Raw genomic sequence first — 19,938 nt, forward strand, 5'->3', positions numbered from 1 at the left:
AATATTAATAACACAATTTATGATGTATTTAAGTGAGAAGATTTAAGTGATTATCTAATCAGGCCTTACAGAGAATTTCCACTAAATCACTATTATATCTCAAGTTATTTCGTTTCAAATGCATGGTAGAAGAAATACAGATCCTTATCAATTTAATGAAAACACCTGGTGTTGAAAACACGTCAGATGGGAGGGTTGGTAACGGTCAGGCGCGATCACAGTGCTGGGCTGTTGGTTGCGGTGTATTAGGGCAAACTTCGTACTACATGACAAATAATAGAACGGCAGTATACACTGAACAAAGAGACCGTAATAGTGAAAAAAAAAAAGAAAAAAAAAAACAGGCAATACCTTTGATTTCCAAAAACGGCAAATTGTTTGCATTTGGTTTTGTGGTGCGAGCGTGACAAAAGTAGCAAATGTGTTTGGGTTTTGTCGTGAGCGACAGTGTCCAAGATGAAGACAGCTACAAAACTCATCGCAAAACTACACGGGCGAAAAGGAACAGTGGTCAGAAGAAAACCTTCAATGACAGGAGTGCCGTGTGACTGGTGCACTTGACGGAGGAACTCAAGCAACATCTACAACCAGCCTGTGTCGACAATCACAGTCACCGCACCGCGAGTTATATGACGAACATATGGGGTCTAGTTGCACGGTTGAAACTGCTGATAAGGGACCGTAACGTTTTAGCACGACGCCAATGGTGCCGCGAACATGCAACCTGACCAAAAAAAAAAAAAAAAACAGTAAAAGTTGCCAAATCGCCATCTTGTGCTGACTGAAGTTAGATCCCACTGAAAAAATATACCCAGGAATGAAATAGAAGACAACAAGTTAGATACTGGAAAGTTTAAGAGATTGGGAAGTAATAACAGGTTGAAGCAAAGTACATAAACTGAGAGAAACTAGACATAGGAGCCAACTTGTGGCTGAGCAACTTCAACCCTTGCGAGTCAAGATATGGTATCACGAAGGTAGCACAGCTAAGAAGCATAGGTTATAGAAGTAACTTCGGACACAGGGAAAGAAAATTATAGGAACAAAGATGCAATCAACAGTGTATGATAATATACAGAAAATTGAACTGCGAATTAAGAAAAAAAAATCAATGAAGATAAGGAAATATACAATAAGTGTAAAGATGACAGGAGGAATTTTTAAAGGATAAAAAAATTTGAATAATGTATGGAAGGAAATTTAATGAAAATAGAAAGATAGCAAGGAAAAACTACTATGCCAATAAGAAAACTACGGGTAGAAAAGAATCTTTAATAAGCGAAATGCAGCTTGATGAAGGTGGAAAAGAGTACTTTGAGAAATATTTCAGGAAGAAAACACTATGTATTTTGGGCATTAAAAAATCAAACGAAGTAAACGAGAATGGCAAGACATTGCTATACTAAAGGAGAAGTTTAAGAAATATATTGAAATGAAGAATGTAAAGATAGATAATATACCTATTATATGCATTACTAATGAAAAGAAGAAATAATAAATATTCAAAACTCAATCAAATGCGAGAGAGTCGTCACAGACTTCTTACAGAGTTAAGATTTCATTCAGTAACAAATCAAATGAAATATTATAAAACTACACTGACACAATATATTTAAAAACACATAATAGGAATTCATCGGTTTGGTCCAAAATTGGTACACTAGGAGAAGGCTATGGTAGGTAGTAATTTCCAACTATCATCCGTGGCACATCCTAAACATATTACGAATACATATGGTAGGTCTACTTATCTTAATATAACGTGTATCTACGCAAGTGGCCGCACAATTGGTCGGACGTGTTGCCGTTCAAATGCTTAGGCTATGTCAGGGAGATCATCATTGTCGGAGCCCGGAGGTGGTCAGGGTCTGTCCCATCATATCTCACAGTACTCAACGAGGTTTAGGTTCGGAGATATAGCAGGCTAGAATAGGAAGTGTATACCAAACAGAATACACTGGGTTCGCTGAGCGGAATGAGGACATGTAATGTGCCGCTGGAGACGGAGTCCGAGAAAGTGTCCAGATAAGATTGCAGGACAGAATTAATATTACCATGCCACAACGTACGTCATACTCTCCTGAATTAAGATCAGAGAGAGGGGGATATGTAGCTTATTCCCCCTCTTCTACAAAACCCCAGAAAGTAAAGTCTGAGTTCTATATGACGAATGAGAACGCTCGGTTTTTGCTCTCACCTGCAGTTTCACATACGCGAACAGAAACCCACCTCTGTGCCTCCCTCCATTTATCTTGTCACTCCAGTTTTCTCTCGATGCTACGTAAGACATTTCTTAGAGATGATCAGATTTCATGAGTGATTGTGCGAAAGTAACGCAGGGTGGTAGATCATATTCAGCAATCGATGTTTATGTTCGTGCTCTCACTGTGTTTAGTGTTCGGAGAACCATGATGGCTCTGCTTGCACTGACGGTCGAGGCGGCCCGAGTGATCCTCCTTTCCAGGAGCACTTCGGTACATCGTTTGTCCTGAAAAAATCTACAAGAGGTAATTTATTCTTGGGGAGCGAGATTTTATTCGAACGATTTCTCAAGAAACGACTCAGGAGATTTTGTTAATATTTCATAAATAAATGAAATGACAATATTACATAACGTACTTGTCTTGAAAATCCATGAGAAGTACCTACTCTTTGGGGTGAGTGTTTTCCGGACGATTTTCTCATAAGTGACTCAGGTGAAATATCATAAATATCTCACCAATAATCTGATAATGTTGCATAAACCATTTGTTTTGATAACATTCACACGGAGCAGTTTACTCCTTGGGAGAGGTGAGTATTTTCGAACAACTTTCTCAAAAATGACTTGAGCGATTTTGTTTATATTTCATAAATAAATGTTTGTTTAGTAACACTACAACGAAGATGTCATTTCTTATGAGAAACTCCATAAAGATTAGTTTATTTTTGGGGGTGTGAGTTTCCTTCGGGCAAAGTTTCCGACAACGTCTTATATGTTCGTATTTCACAAGACGACATCATCATCAGTAGTAGCAGTATTAGTAGTAGTAGTAAAAGAAGCAGACGAAGCATTACGAGGGAAGTCTGCAGGATAATTCAACAACAATTATAATACAGTATGATCCAGATCTCAAACTGGCTTGGATCAGTGACATTTCCCTGTATTCTCACGAGGAAAATTAATTCAGAAAAGAATAGAACATATGATGCAAGCAGGAAATTTACAATGTTAACCACCGCCTAACGAAAAAGGAACTCCACGCAGAACTCTACATGTGAGGGCGTATTATACGATTCAAAGGACACAACTTCGAAGATGAAGATGGGGAATAAGGTTTACCATGTATGGTGAAAATAAGTGTAATGTTACATTACAAACTGTTGGGGTGGTCCCGCAGCTAACGGCCTCGCCTTAGGCGCGACGGTCCCGGGTTCGATTCCCGCAGAGGGGAACTCGGTCGAAAAGTGTAAAAGTTTTTTCAGGCCAGCCCTCCTGAATGAGGTTTCCCTGGGTTTTTCTTATTCACACCAGACAAATGCCGGGATGGTACCTACCATATAAGTCCAGGCCGCTTCCTTCCTTCCCTTCCCCCAGATAGTGTGCTCGCCTAGGGACGTCATCTCTCAAACGTGACGAGCTAACATAGCCATAGATGCTGACAGCCCAGAAATATAACATCCTAAATCCTAAAACTGTGAGTTACACCAGTATTTTGGACTAAAGTTTCTTTCAAGAAAATAATCAACCTTTTCTTCGATTTAAATTCCTGTTAACAATATCCATCACCATAAAAAGATTTAAGGAAAAAATAATTTTTAAAAATTATAAATCTAAATGTAAGAGAATTCAATTATTTCGATAAAATCAAATTATTGAGCCATCCGTAAGTGATGCCGCCCCCTCTTCTACCCTCGCTTCCTTACACACGAAACTAATTAAGGAGACTAGTAACACAATCATCAATCAGCATACTAATCATCACCTGTATTTAGAATCTTCTCCCACTTACCCACCAGGATTTTAATACCGAGCCAGAAAAACACTGATAACTTTGAAAAGCACGTGGGCTTCTGATGCGGTCCTCCTATTCCCCAAGGTTTTCCAGTCAAGATGATTTGGATGCAAAAACAGGCTGAAATCTGTGGGCGCAAGGTGTAGCGAAAAATGCGAATAAGTGTAAATACTATCCAGTCAAATTTCTTTAATTTCTCTTGTGATCACTATCGTGTGTGGGTAGACGTTCTCTCCGTGGAGGAGTGTACCCTTGTAATTGAACCAGTGAAGTACATTGTTCAACGATCCAGCCCGTAGCGGTTTTCAAATGCTGACAGTAATTTTTTTGCCGTGAAGCGGCAAAAATTCAAAATGGATCATAACTTGCATATACCGCCAAACGCCAGAATCACTTCCTATGGATAGAATTATTCTTCGATAACTATTCTCACCAAAATTGAATTTTTAGTAGAACAGAGTTTCTATCGACATTTCAAATGCCAAAGTTTAAGTTAGGATGGTTAGGATTTAGATTTCCTGGGCTCTCGGCATCTATGGCCATGTTAGCCCGTCACGTATAAGGGATGATGACCCTCGGTGATTACACTATCCGAGGAAAGGGAAGGAAGATAGCGACCTGGGACCTATATGTTAGGTACCATCCCGGAATTTTCCTGGTGTAAATGAGGAAAACTTTACTCAGGTTGGCTGGTTTGAAGAAGCTTTAACACTTTTTCAACCGTTCCCCCCACCAGAAATCGAACCCGGGACCGCTCGCACCAAGCAGAGTTTGAGTTTCGGTGTTTTGTCCTAAATCAACACCAAGGTTATGAAGACTTAGAGACCGTTCTCCATCACGCTATCTTGCTTTGAAGAGACATGGATCACAGGATTCCGCCACTGATCCAGGGTTCAAATACTACTCATCTTGATAATTAAAACACAAGAGGCTATCCTGTTGCGCCTCTGACGCTCTTTAAAAAATTAGGAATTCTCCAACTTTGTTTGGCGAGATTTTGTGAAGACCTTAATATTTGTTTTTTTACGAGTCATACATTGAAGGAACGACATTAAGCATTAGACTTAGAATAATACAAGTTCTACTCGCTTCATACACATGTAAATAAAAGACAACGAGCATGACATTTTAAAAATGCATCTTCTGAATAACAGACTCTGGTAACACTACCAGTGGGACTACGAACACAAAATGGCTGTATTATTTGCTAGTTATTATAATCTGCCAAACACTAACTGAGGGTGAATAATATGTAAAAAATCTTTAGAACTCAGCGTTATTCAATTACTATTTGGCACATTATGTCACAGGATCGTCTGCTGAAACAATACTCTGGTGAGTAATCATTAGAATAGGAATTTCCCGATACATAAAAAGTCAGTGGTTGTAGCCTCAAACAATAAAAAAAAGTAAAAATGTAAATAATACTTACAAAAACAAGCATGATGAAAAAAGCTGCTAGGTAAGATGTTCTTGCCATCCACATACTAACAAATCTGTAATGTTCACCAGTCACAACATTCCTGAAAAAGAAATCAAACGAATAAGGTTACGAGGCAATGAACTGAAGATCAACAAGTTTTATTATTGCGATTTAAACAAAAAAAAAAAAAAAAAATGAAATCTTTAAGTTTCACGTCCAACGGTTATGCCGTGTAGACTAAAGGTGACCATGATAATGAGAAATGAAGGAAGCGGAAGGAAACGAGAGAACCCCGAGAAAACCCACGCACACACTGTTTGTCCACCACGAAGTCCACTTAGCGCGAGCTAGATCGAAGTAGAGATTCCACGCACCAGAGGCGAACGCTCTACCACTGAGCCACCGCGGCTTTTTTTATTTATTTATGAAGGCCATGATCATCTTCTCGAAAAATTCAATCTTTATTCCTTCTCTCGAGGCCGGAAACAGGAATCTAACATCATTGGGCAAGTTTCTGCAAAACATCTGTGACTCTAGAGAGAAATCATTAAAAACAGTAACTACCTCCTGCTCTACCGTAGTGTAATGATAACAATCATAAATAAGGTCAGTTAATAGCAACAATTGTGTACAGGGTTCCTTTTCTTAGCTGTAAGCTGCGATCAAAATTTATAATACAAATATGTATCATGCACCCTCGAAACTTCAATACTTAATTAACTAATAAAAATGATTCTTTTTACCGAACATACCACTTAACTCTTCTACGAAATATTTCAAAAACTTGCCGACACTAACAGATATTCTCAACAACCTAATTAACAGAGCAATTGTCAACTTAATCTACATAACAAGGTTTTTTTCTTTTTAATGTGATTTAATTTACGGGACTATTTCGACATTAGACAGCACGGGAAGGAAAAACAAGGTAAGCACCTGCAGCATTACGAGAAGATATGTTTTGGATGACTGAATCCAACAACTACAATACAACTTTCTCGAATGATTTCAACTAGAAAAGAAGTTATGTATCTTTATGAACATTATTCAAAAGTCCATTCTTTGTGAACTCCAAGGGATTGGCTTAAAAAAAAAAAAAAAAAAGAAAAAGAAAAAAAACTTTTTTGAAAAAGAAACTTGAGTTTCCTCCTACGACTTTTCTGCCTCGGATTTTTTTATTATTTTTTTTTAACATTTCAACTTTAATGAAGAAATAAGAGTACATTCCACCTCTCTTTTCCCATTATAACATTAAAAAATATTTAATTGCTGAACTCAGAAGAAAAGCATATGAGAAGTTCAAATATCAAAGGTAATCGATCATTCGATGGACAAGACAAAGGAATATTCGATGGACGCAATGAATTTTCTAGTTCGAATGAACTGTTTGTACAGCTCTTAGATTGATGTTCTACGGGGGAGGGGGGGAGTAAGAATTTAATACTGTTCGCAACAACTGTTCTGAAAATGCAGCAGATAGACTTAGTAGAACAAAGTTATCATTTAGAATATAATTGTAAACTAAAAGTACAGCTCTTTTCGAGCTAAAGACACTTTTTTATGTAGGAGATTACGCGGAACAAGTGTATCTATATACATAGCATTTAACGAGGTCGTTAAAATTCGAGCGGAAAAATGTTAAAAACCATGTACACCCAAGTTGCTTCTTTCAAATGCATTGACACGATATACAAAAAGAATAATGCTGTAAATAATGAACTTTTACAACCGTTAAACTAACGTCAAACCCAAATTGTCGTTTACGGGTTTAATTTTGTAAACTGAACTTATATTAGGTTCTAACAGAATATTGTCCGTTCACTCTAGGATGGAAAATTGTATACAAACAACAATTGTAGTGCGAGCGTCAAAACCTTGCTTCTCACCCCTACATGGTTAATTCATGGTTGCCAGGCACATGAATTGCCGAACCGAATGTACCTACTTCTGCACAGTCATAGAACAATTATTATTACTACATAAATTGCTGTTTTTGAGATGACTATGAGATATTAATATTATGACAAATCGAGTTAGTTATTATGTAATACAATCTTACATATAATGCACACTCAATTTTGTACAAGTGTTCTTGTTCGAAAGTGTGCGAAAACCTTGTACGCCTGGCAATATTGCAAGGCTGCAGTTTGTATTGTAAACAATAAACAGAGATAGCGAAGACCGTTAGGTTCGCTGGACAGCGTTGTTTTCATGATAAGGCGACAGAAACATATTGTACTGATTGTAAACAGGGGCTGGGAATTTCGATGCGAGTATAGGTGGAAGTATTCTCGCAACATTATTGCCTGTTAGTGAAGGTTTGCAATGTTGCAAACTGCCAAGTCTACAATTTCATACTAATTGAACGAGCTTTGAGAAGGATTGGTATGATGCAATAATTATAAATACTAACAACCATTGACTTAAAGTATTAGGAAATAAAGCATGCTGCTGTAAGAAGGATATAATACACATTGACTTACGTGTTCAAAGTACAATATAAAGCGAATTTTAACATGTAAACATTTTAAAGCAGTACGCATTTGCCCTGTTTGGGTGCCCTTACCAGACACTATCCAACACAAAAAAAAGGTATTAAAATAGGTAGATCGAGCGTGGGCATGAACCCAGCTCTGGCTGGTATTCCTTATTAAGGTTTTCCTCAGTCCCACGAGGTGAATGCCTACACGGTAGCTTCTGTAAGGCAGGGACAGATCCAGGACGGACTTCTGGGGGGGGGGGGGGTTAATACCAGCGGCGAATCTGTTTAAGGGGCACCCGGTCACGTGCCCTGCCATTCATGATCTAAATAGAACTGCAATTATTAAATCAGTACTAATACATTAACAGAAGGTGTTTTTTTTTTTTTTTTTTTTTTTTTTTTTTTTTTTTTTTTTTTGTAATGTTTGTATTTGTTCCGCCACAGCCGTGTTTGCGAGTTGGCAACACAGCGACGGTTGTTTTTTGGCTGTGGACTTACAATCTCTATGCTTTGACAGTAGCCCTTGTTATGGCTATGTCCATTGAAAATGGGCACAGTAATGTTGAGACCTGTCGCATGAGGCGCTGTGCTCTGTCTTATGAAAGAACATACAGCAGTAAGAAGGTCGCAACAAGGAAACTCAATTCTATACAGAGGGGAATGGAAGGAGGGGGAAGGAGGGTCAAGCCATTTTCAGAATTTGGAGATGGAAAAGGTTTATGCTTGGCCTTTCAGGGTATACGAATGACATATTAAGGGTTGTCATCATGGTGCAATTAATTTACAATACATTGACCTTCTAAAATTTAGACGCATAAGTTACCATTGGTTTGTTTCTTGGTTTCTGATAATTTTTTCCTTGTTTAACAAGTTTTAATTTAGGAAACCTTAACAACAAACATGATAAGATGTGTAACTTTCAGAAACTTGATAAAGGTGGTTAGGCAACCAACATGGCCTTTGTGATATATTGGGTTGCATATATATATATATATATATATATATATATATATATATATATATATATATATATATATATATATATATATATATATCGCTACATGGGCAGAATGTTCCAGTTTGAACTTGTGAACGAACTCTCGCAATTATGTGTTCTCCATTATAAACTTTCATACGACCCTGTTCAACAACACACTCCTCCTGACTAACTAGGCCCAATTGGCTACGTTACACAGGGTGGCTTCCCATCTGAGATAAACTTGGGCATTTTAGTTGCATTATCCTAACGTTATACTACCCTTAAATGATTTTCCCACTTACGTTAAAGAGGATTGAATAATTCTTCAAAACAAATAATTTCGGTGGCCAAGCTGCCAGCACCATCAGGCGAAAAAATAACGAAAGGGCGAAAGAAACACCAATATGTGAGAATGAATAATTTAAAAAAAAAAAAAAAAAAAGTTCATATATGTATCAAAAAAGATATGGCCTCAATGCATCCTAATTCCTCCAAAATTTTCTCTTCTAAGCCACTGGATACTACTACTTAAGTCTATGAAGATTCTCACCATTGTTTATCAACTTATATTATAACCAAATGAAAATTTACACAAGAGTATTAAAGAACATGAAAGAGATGCGAAATCCTTTCATCCATGAACGGGATACTCCACTTTCGGAAATTGTCTTCTCTGTTGGTCTACGTTGTTAATGTACGTGCCTTGGGTCCACGTGGTGCTGGGTTTGGTTACTAGAATTTAGGATTTTGATTTCTGGGCTTTCAGCATCTATGGCCATTTAGCCCGTCATGTATGTGGAATGACGTCCCTCGGCGAACACATTATCCTGGAAAATGGAAGGAAGAAAGGACTGGGGAAGGAAAAAAAGCTTCCTGGGACCTGTAACATCCCGGCATTTGCCTAGTGTGAATGAGGAAAACCCAAGAAAACCTCATTCAGAATGGTTGGCTTGAAAAAGCTTTTTACATTTCTTTGACCGAGTGCCCCCACCGGGAATCGAAACCGGGACCGCTCGCACTGAAAGCTACGCTACGCTGGGCCACGGTTTAATTGCTAGTTGGATAGCACTGAACACATTATGGTGATTTGGAATCTACTTCACACTGTAAGTTCAAGTTTCATATCGTCTCAGTAGTTAGACAATTCACTTTAACAAATTAAAAAAAAAAAAAAATCATGACTAGCAAAGCATCTAAAGCAGTAAAACGATCACGAACGGTCGGACGGACAGACAGAATAAATAAATAAATAAATAAATAAATAAATAAAGCAAAACATTTCAAACAAAAGGACATGTATGAAATGTTTTCATTAAACTGCACATGCACCCTTTAAACATGTACCTTCGAAATGTACATACAAACTAGATAAACATTATTGATTCACACATCAAATTCTTTTTCAAATAAAGATTAAGGTAGTTTTGGTAAAACACATGCACCCGAACAAAAAAAAATTAAAACAAACAGTTATCACCTAAAGAATCGTTTTAATTCCACATACCGAGTAAATACCGGGGAAGCAAGAAAGTTCGTGCGCTTTTATACTATAAAAGAAAACTGTTAATTACAGGGTTTTAACGGTTTATTTATTCGGCAAAATAGTCTCTATTTGCTTCTATAACCTTCTCCCAGCACTCAACAAGTTTGTAAATGCCAGTTTTGTAGAATATTTGTTCCCGAGACTCGAAAAACTCAGCAACTGCATTTTTGACGTCTTGTTCAGTCTTGAACTGCCTGCCACGCATAAAGTTGTCCATGGCCAAGAATAAATGTTAATCCGAAGGGGCGACATCTGGGGAGTAGGAAGGATGACGGAGAAGATCCCAACCAAGTTCTGAGATTACCTCCAGCGTCTGTTTTGCGGTGTGAGGACGTGCGTTGTCCTGGTGATAGAGCACACCTCTTCTGTTTACTAGTGCTGGCTGTTTCTGGGTCAGTTTGGTGGCTACCGTTCTCAGTTGTGATGAGTACCCATCTTTGGTAATTGTCTTACCACGTTCCAAGAATTCGTAGTACACGATATCGTTTGTAGTCCACCAAACACAGAGCAAAACCTTGCGTTGATGGATGTTCGGTTTCGCAGTCAAAGGCTTCGGATCATTCGGTGCTAGCCAATGGTATGACCGTTTTTTATTGTCATACATGACCCACTTCTCGTCACAAGTTAATATACGGTCTAAAATTGGACAGATTTTGTGTCTCGTCAACAAAGATGAACAGATATTCAGTCTTAGAACTTGGCTGTAGCGGTCAGTTGGTGAGGATCCCACTGACCCTGTTTCCAGACTTACCCGAATTGTTTCCCTGCTTACCTCGAATCGGTGAGCAAGTTCCTCACATGTTTGACTGGAATCATCTTCAATAGCGGCCTTCAGGTGGTCCATATCCACCGATTTAGGTCTCCCAGAGCGAGGCTTATCTTGCAAGGTCTCGTCAACAGTTGAAAAGGTCTGGAACCATTTTTGTGCTATACGTTTACTTATTACACCCTCTCCGAACGCAACACATATTTTTCAAGCTGCTTGTGCTCCATTTGTCCCCAATTTAAACTCGTACAGCAAACAAGCTCTAAGAACTTCATTTGACACTGATAATCACGAGCGATTTTTACACACCACACTAACAAATGCGTTGTTGTATTCAGCGTGGCTGATGCGTCAATGAATAAGCTTTCCCAAACAGTCAAAACTTTCATGCTACGGCGACAGATGTCGCCGCAGCAGCCAAATGGACGCGGGAGTGGTTAAAAAGCGCACGAACTTTCTTGCTTCCCTGGTATATATTTTAAAATTCACATATACTATGTTTCATTCACACCCATCCCTTAACACTTTTTTTAATAACATTGTTGGCTTGGTCAACAAAAATGTGTGTGTTTAACTGTTGATTTTTTTTTTTTTTTTTTTTTTAATTTAAAGTAAGTACAAAAATGGTATAGGATACATTGAGTATACGGATTTCCATCGTGAAAGACACTGGTCATTATCGCAACTTAAGCCCCCCCAAAAAAAAAAAAAAAAAAAGTCCTAACAAATATAGAAATAATAATTACGAAATTCGTACACCACAATGGCAACATAGCGAAACTTAATCAAGAAATCATTTCTCTGTACTCCTGGAGTTAACATTTTCACATTGAACCATACAAAATCCTTACCTCAAATATCCCTTGTTATCTTCCTGTTCTGCTAATGTTTTGATACTAGCCATAAGGAGATCATCATACCCGAGGAACTGGTCCAACACAAATCTGCTGAATGCATCGCCAAAGCAAGCATCTCGACTGGGATCGAGGGTAACTATTTTCACAGGGATGTTTAGTCGCTGTCTGGTACTAGGAGATAGCCTGAGAAATCCGTACTCCAAAGAATATTCCACTATATACTCATCTTCCGGCCAAACTGAAAAAATGAAAATATGCGATTTACGAAGCATCTCAATTTTTTTTTTATACGAATATATGGCGTTGTAAATTTAATAATAATAGCACTGTTAAGACGAAGTTACAACATTGTGTGCATAGTTTTATCTAGCACTGGACTATTCCTCTAAGAGGCCTATCTATACTTGGGAAGATAAGGGTGTTAACACTCAAGTGGAAGAGGCCAGCGTTCAAGGCAGTCTAATAGGAAGACTGACAAAACGTGGTTCATGTCGGTTTGCACTTATAACTGAATGATAAAATATGTACCTATACTCCTATGCCTGTAAGTCAGGGTCCAGTGTCATCATTGGGGAGGGTAAAAGGATTAATTGCCTTTCCCTCAGTTTGAATAATATATATTTTAATCTATTGTCTATTAATAAAAACGTAAAACTCTTCCCGGAGAATCTTGTCCCGAAAACAAAACCTGAGCTGAAGCTCCTGCAATTTCTCCCTGAGTTTGATTATGTATATGTCATATACTAAGAAAATATGTGAACTATTTGTGTTGATGGAGAATCTTTGCTCCCCCTTCAGCAACGCCTGAAATGACGTTACTGCTTTGTGTTAATTACAAACACGCCCAAAAGTTACTTATGCATTGCTTTCTTAAGTGAGATGTTGGTGATCAGTGATAACTGCAGGAAGTGGTACGAAAAAAATCCCCGTCCGCCCCCCTCAATCCCGAACACTCACGTGGAGAACCTAATTCAATAGGTTATACGCTTAAATTCCCCCAGGGTATATATCCAATCATGCTCAACATGGATTACTAGCATTTTTGCAGTTCTTCTTTTGCCCTGTGCATTGAAATTCCCCTTGCAGAAAATCTGATACTATCAGTGATAGTAATCCAACCCATCTTTTGTGACTCTTATTCTTTTCGAAAACTAGAAAGAGAAAATATTATTTATAGTTTTAAGTTATCATTCTCATAAGTTTTTTTTTATTATATATATATATATATATATATATATATATATATATATAAGTAACGAACTATCTACGAAGAACTCTCTTCCTTCCTGCGAAACGAGTATACCATCACTACTATCGTTTGGGATGTACACAAATGATACAATCAAAACAGTGCACCTTTTCACGCATCCCATACAACTGCAAAAACATGTGCATAAGAGGGCTGTAGCTCTTGGTAACTGTTGATACGTCTCGCTGACGTACACAGAATATTGTCAAGGGGGAAAGGGGCTCAAATACATATAATTTCAGCTCTTTGTATGCAAACCTTAATTCGGTAATGTTTATTTTTGCATATCTTGCTCAAGGAGGGGTTAAAACCTGTACACCTCCTCCCTTTGCGTACGCCATTGGTAGGTTTAGTGTGCTTAATGATTCGTGACAAATATTAAGTAATTAGCAACATTGTGAAGAATAGGTTCTAGTTTGCGAATATGAGATTATATTGTATGACACTGTAATGTTGACGTTTGGGATGGGTCAACTGGGCAGTCCTTTATGTATTATGTGTAAATGTCGACACGTGCGTACAATTGGATGTAAGTCTTTCCATAAATACCAGCAAGTCCAGGTGTCAACATGGGATATAAAGTTCGATTGTGGATTTGATGGTTTCTACACCTTTACCTTACCAACCTCAGTTTTCGGCTAGAAGTTAGTTACCTATTATTCTTATGAATGTTACGTGGGTATTAACTTATAATTGCTGATCTCCGCGTTAAACTTGAGTGCACAGATATTTTCAAGTCACAACTTATTCGGCCATTGACACACACATAAATATAAATTCTTTTTAATTTCCTTTCAGGTGATGGAAGAGGAAGCAGCTCAAAATAGTGCAACCGATGAAAATTTTAATGAATGACAGATATAAAGGAGAAATTTTATCTTATGTGTAAATTATATTCTTTTACAGGGCTTTCCGTTTTTGAAAATATTATTATTATTATTATTATTATTATTATTATTATTATTATTATTATTATTATTATTATTATTATTAATAATAATAATAATAATAATAATAATAATAATAATAATAAGAAGAAGAAGAAGAAGAAGAAATAAAAAATGAAATGAAATGAAATCTTTAAGTTTTACGTCCCACGGTTATGCCGGTTAGGCTAAAGGAGACGGTGATGATGAAGAGATGAGTGAAATGGTGGAATGAAGAAAGTGGGAGGAAACGGGAGAACCCCGAGAAAACCAACGAGCACGCGTTTGTCCACCACCAAGTCCACACGGCGCGAGCTGGGATCGAACCAGGGACCCCAAGCACCGGAGGTGAACGCTCTACCACTGAGCCACCGCACCCCGCAGAAGAAATAAAAAAAAATATAAAAAGGTATAAAAGGGCCATGGTTTAAGGTATAAGATACCATGCTAAAAAGTATGCCTCACTTCAATCTGCTGAGGAATAAAAGCCGAATAGAAAAGAGATAAATTTGAATGAAAAGAGAAAGAAACTGGAATAAAAGCAAAAGAGAAAAATAAAGGCAGAGGTAAAGTTGCGATTGTCCTATAACAAGTCCAAAAGTAATAGGAAACGACAAGGAAATAAGGAGGTCTTTATATATATATATATATATATATATATATATATATATATATATATATATATATATATATATATATATATATATATACACTAACCAACAACAACTTGATATTCTCAGGTTGATCTTTTCACAGTAGGAATGTTTTCAGAGGTCATTCTGTTGCAGGCCAACCACTTCTAGTTCATCCGACCCACTTTGCTTCGGCTACGGCATTATCGAAATCAATGAAATGAAATTAAATCTGAGTTTTACGTCCCACGGTTATACCGAATAGGCTAAAGGAGACGATGATGATGAGAAATGAATGAAAGGTGGAATGAAGAAAATGGGAGGAAACGGGAAAACCCAGAGAAAACCCATGAACACGGTGTTTGTCCACCATAAAGTTCACTTGGCAGGGCTCAGATTGAACCCGGGACCCCAAGCACCAGAGGTGAACGCTCTACCACTGAGCTGCCGCGGCCCCATTATCGAAATTAATACGACCCGTTGTTTTCAAAAGTTCTATATTCATAACAATCACTGATTGGTCAGTAAGCTCACTTTGAAATTGTAACTTCGAAATCGTCACAATGGAGACTGCGAATTTGACAGTGTCTCATATAACATTCCCACAGACAACGGCTTGCCGAAGCATGAAGAAATTCGTCAAGTATAAGACAATAAATGTTCACATGCACAAATTATTATTATTATTAAAACATTTGGTGAAACCCTCAAATAAAACACTGAGCAAATAATGAAAAATAAGAGTGTACTTACCTGCCCTAACAAGTTTTTCCACTTCAGATACAGATCCTTTCAGCGGTTCAATGATTATTCCTCCTGAATCCGAAGACTCATCGGTTGTCTGGTTTCCACTAATCTCAGTTATGTGCTACACAAAATATAAAAACAAATTAATTAATTAAATAAATAAGTACACAAATTCAAATAATGAATTATTATACTATTATACATGGTCAACTCTTACATGTCATTTTTGATACAATTCCTATGCACATTAAACTTGAAACCTCTATTAATTCTCAATACAAGTATGAGGAATGAACCACAAGAAACAGAACATGTTACTGAATGTACTTACAACTCCGTGAAATAAAATGAAATCTTAGTTTAACGTCCTACAGTTGTGCCCTTTAGGTTAAAACAGACGGATGATTAATGAAAGTGAATGATTATGAAATTAAATTTTTTGTGGTCTCCCACTGGGAATCGAACCAAGGACCATGCACACCAAAGATGCACGCGCTAACCACTAGACTAGCGGTGGGGGCTATTTACTACTACGTATGATTCTTTTTAACACGAACTATTTTTCAGAAATCTATTATGTCCTTTGACTGGGTGAGTTTTCCTTTAAGCTTGAGAAAGGTTTGTTAATAATATTTTTAAAACAGAAACAAAACCAAAAAAAAATCCTTTCAAGAAACAATATAAAACACCAATGGAAAAAAAAACACTTTTCGATTAATTATGGCTGTTAATATAATTCTTGGCAAATCATAAATGAAAATGTTACTAGGTAATGCGATCACTAATGTTAGTAGAGCTCCTTCGTGGCTAAGCGATTAGCGTACGTACTTTTGGCGTGGAAGACCCGGCTTCCATTCCCAGCGGGAGTTCATGTGGTTCGGATTCCACGTTAATCAGTACATCCCGTCTCATATAGCCTCGCTGTTGAAAGGAACGTTAAACTCAAAATCAACTCACCTAATGGTAGTAGTTTTATGTACAGAATGGACCATTTACTTGATACGCATGGAAGATATTACTATACTGGTTAAAATTAAGTATTTGTGGTAATTTCTTTAAAATAATGGTTGCCTTCCTTTGCTTTTAAACATTAAGTAACAGTTTTTGGTAATTATAATTACAAGTAGATTCTCGCAATTTAAGCAATGTTGCTAACTTAATCAGTTTATCGTATCATCGGAACGGTTTGGGATAACAAACTCCTGCAAACGCCATTATGATCATAAGAGTCTCTTGAAAGCCATCTATTTGACTGGATGATACTTATCTACGTACATTTTCGAAGTAAAATCTTTTGAAAACAGTGGAATTTTGAATCCCATTGATCTGATTTTGAGTTTAGCGTCCCTTTCAGCACCGAGGCTATATGAGACACAGACCTACAGTTTAATGTGGAATACGAACCATAAGCTCCCGGCGGGAATCGACCCGGGTCTCCCACGCCAAAGGCGCGTACTTTAAACCGCTTAGCCACGAGGGAACTCTCTTCAATCTCTTGTAACTTTGTTCATATGTATCCAAAATACATCTTATCATAATCAATGTATTCGACACTAAAGTACTCTGGATGTGTACTGCTCAATCTGTTTCACTTACCGTAATACTACTGAGGAATCAAAAAATGTAGATGTTTGTGATAGTGTATCATTTCTAGTTTGTGATTCCGAATAATATGGAATTGTAAGTTCTCGTTTAATATGTAAATTTACAATATATAATAATCTGATGTAGAACCATTTGAAAAAAAAAAAAAAAAAAACTTTATGTTGGATTGGTAAAACTGTTAACCTAGTAATATTGCAAAGTATGTCAAACAATCCCTCACTGTGGATATTCGCTAAGTGCATAATTTCAGCATTTTTTAAAAATTTTGTATTAGTTTAAAAGTTACAAGGGTGTTACATGAAATGGTCTAATTTATATATTTCTCAAAGGGATAGGTTTGTTTCTACTTGTTGAATTTTAGGATTCTTTTCAGATCGAGCGGGGAGCTGGGACTGGAAGATGTGGGCACACTTTAAGGTGGAATCCGAATCATCATAATGCGCCCAATGGTCTCCGAGCGGAAATCGAATCTGGGACCATGCAGACCAATCACTTGACAAACGCGAAGGGCTAAAAGGGATAGGATTTTTCTATACTGGTAACAGGAGTTAGAATCGGTCTACGATTATACTTGCTTCCTTTTCTTTTTAATTTTCATGTAATAATTGAGAATCGGCGTTTGCTACGTTTTTATCTGTTACTGCTTCAGATGTTCTGGGCCCAGTGAGAGAACACTTAACTTAGTGTGTATTTGATCTTAGGTTATGTAGGCTCTGTGCTAAACAAATATCGCGCAACTCAAGGGTGTCTATTTTCTCGCATTTTGTCATCTCACTATTGTTTTACGATCGTTTTCTCTAACCTCGCGAAATATTATTGCACGACAAAAATAATCTAAATACAGGACGCAGATAACAAGGATTGTCATTAGATATTACAGGAAAATACTTTGTGAATAGCCTGACAGTATCAGCAAAAGAGACTAAGGTAACTCATAAATCACTACATCGTTAGGGTACCGTCCCTGTCGAAAGTTCTACATTTAGCAGATATAAATTTCATTTATACAGGGTAGATCCAAATGATAAGACAATGCAGCACACAACATACTTTCTTAAACAAAAACAACAAAAAAAAAAAAAAAAAAAAAAAAACAGAGGTCGATAAACTGTGCTTTCAGAAAAATATTACTTCTAAAACTACAGAATAAAAACGAGGGTTTGAAAAACTGAATACAAGATAGGTCCATCCTCTATGAAGAGCAACAGAAGACATTTCTCAGATAAAGTATTCTACTTATAGTTTCTTCGAAAGAATGTAAATGTTTCATACAATCAATTCAACAAATTACGCTGCCTTCTCTATCAAAGATAATCAAAAATTGGATTGGAAAGGTAACTTTCGTTAATATGAAGAATCAGTGCTAACACAAAAAGTATACAACAAACCAAATTTCACCACAGTACAAAATATATATATATATTCAGGGGGAAGAAAATTTTACCAACTTGCTTTATGATAATGTGCACGCATGTTCGAAGAGTGGGGTAATTTTTTAAATAAATTTTTAAAAATCTATAAGATTTAAGAAAACTCTCAAAAGCAAAAACTTTCAAAACAAGACCTTACACATTTGATTTTGATCCCTGAGATAACGTTGTTACTCTTTTAACTTAACTTGTCCATTTACTCTCGATAATAATGCGAATATAATGACATTATTGAGTGAAACTACTTCCTTCTTTCAACGAAACTGTAAATATTATATTTCACTTCAGTATCTACTCTATCTAAATATCGAGCTGAACCTACACAAGTAAATTTATAAACGTTCAGCTACCACTGGAAATTATACAGAAGTTTTTCTAGTGTGATAAAACACTGAGTAAATAATACAGAAAAAATGTATTACAGTGCAGCCCACTTATAACGAACTCGGAAACAGCGAATTATTGGATATTACGGACATAAATGAAACCTCAGTCACACTGCCTATTTACAACATGGAAGAAATGATCGTATATTACGAATAATATTTTCCGTAAAGATCGCTTACAGCTACGTTTTCAGAACGGGATCATGTTTTCTTTTCTTCTACTCGTGGATAACTCAGGTTCCCCAAAACTGGTTTTCCTAGCTGTTGTCGCTGTGCAAGCCAGATACGACTCACTCGGATGACAGCCTAAATCGCCCCGGGTGCAGATACTTCCTTCAACACGCGTCCACCAGCGTTCAAGGTCGAGATTAAAAATAAATCTCTGTTTTCACTGGAGCTCATTGTGTTAGACGCGGAGAAAAAGTGAGTCGTTTCTCGGTAGCTGTAAGGTAAGAAAACGGCGTAAGTTGATTTTTTAAACTCATGTTTGTGCATCGCTAAATTGAAAGACGGCAAACAAAAGGAAAGCCATATCTCTTCAGACAAAAGTGAAAATTTTAGACAACGTTGAAGAGGAAAAATTGAAGAAAAAAGAAAAATGAGATTGCTAAAAAATATGAAATCCCGCCGAACACACTCTCAAACGACTTTAAAAAACAAAGTGGAAATAAGGAGAAAGTTAAATAAAAACTGTTTGGCTGTGAATAGGAGGAAAATGCATGGTGCTGTGTATAGTGACGTTGAAGATTCTCTTTTTAAGTGGTTTTGCGATATAAGAAATTAGTTGGTCGCTGCTCAAAGAAAAAGCAACGACGTTTGCTACTCTTTTGAGTCATTACCGTTTTGAGCCTGGGAATGGTTGGCTACAGCAGTTCAAAGATAGACACAACATCGGACTGAAGAGAGTTTGTGGTTAAA

The 19,938-nt window shown here is 37.0% G+C and overlaps 1 protein-coding gene across 4 annotated transcripts in view; it reads right to left on the bottom strand.

Annotated features, from left to right (window-relative positions):
* LOC145673060 (membralin) overlaps positions 1–19,938 on the bottom strand; it is a 450,418-nt gene that overhangs the window by 394,452 nt on the left and 36,028 nt on the right. For all 4 annotated transcript variants that reach the window (XM_081742403.1, XM_081742400.1, XM_081742401.1 and 1 more), the window contains exons 7-9: positions 15,606–15,720; positions 12,040–12,283; positions 5,428–5,518 (exon numbers count right to left, since the gene is read on the bottom strand). In XM_081742403.1, the coding sequence (XP_081598529.1) occupies positions 5,428–5,518; positions 12,040–12,283; positions 15,606–15,720 (450 nt within the window). The remainder of the gene's footprint in view (positions 1–5,427; positions 5,519–12,039; positions 12,284–15,605; positions 15,721–19,938) is intronic.

This window comes from Thermobia domestica, chromosome 16 (assembly GCF_964235325.1).
Source record: "Thermobia domestica chromosome 16, izTheDome1.hap1.1, whole genome shotgun sequence".
Lineage (NCBI taxonomy): Eukaryota > Metazoa > Arthropoda > Insecta > Zygentoma > Lepismatidae > Thermobia > Thermobia domestica.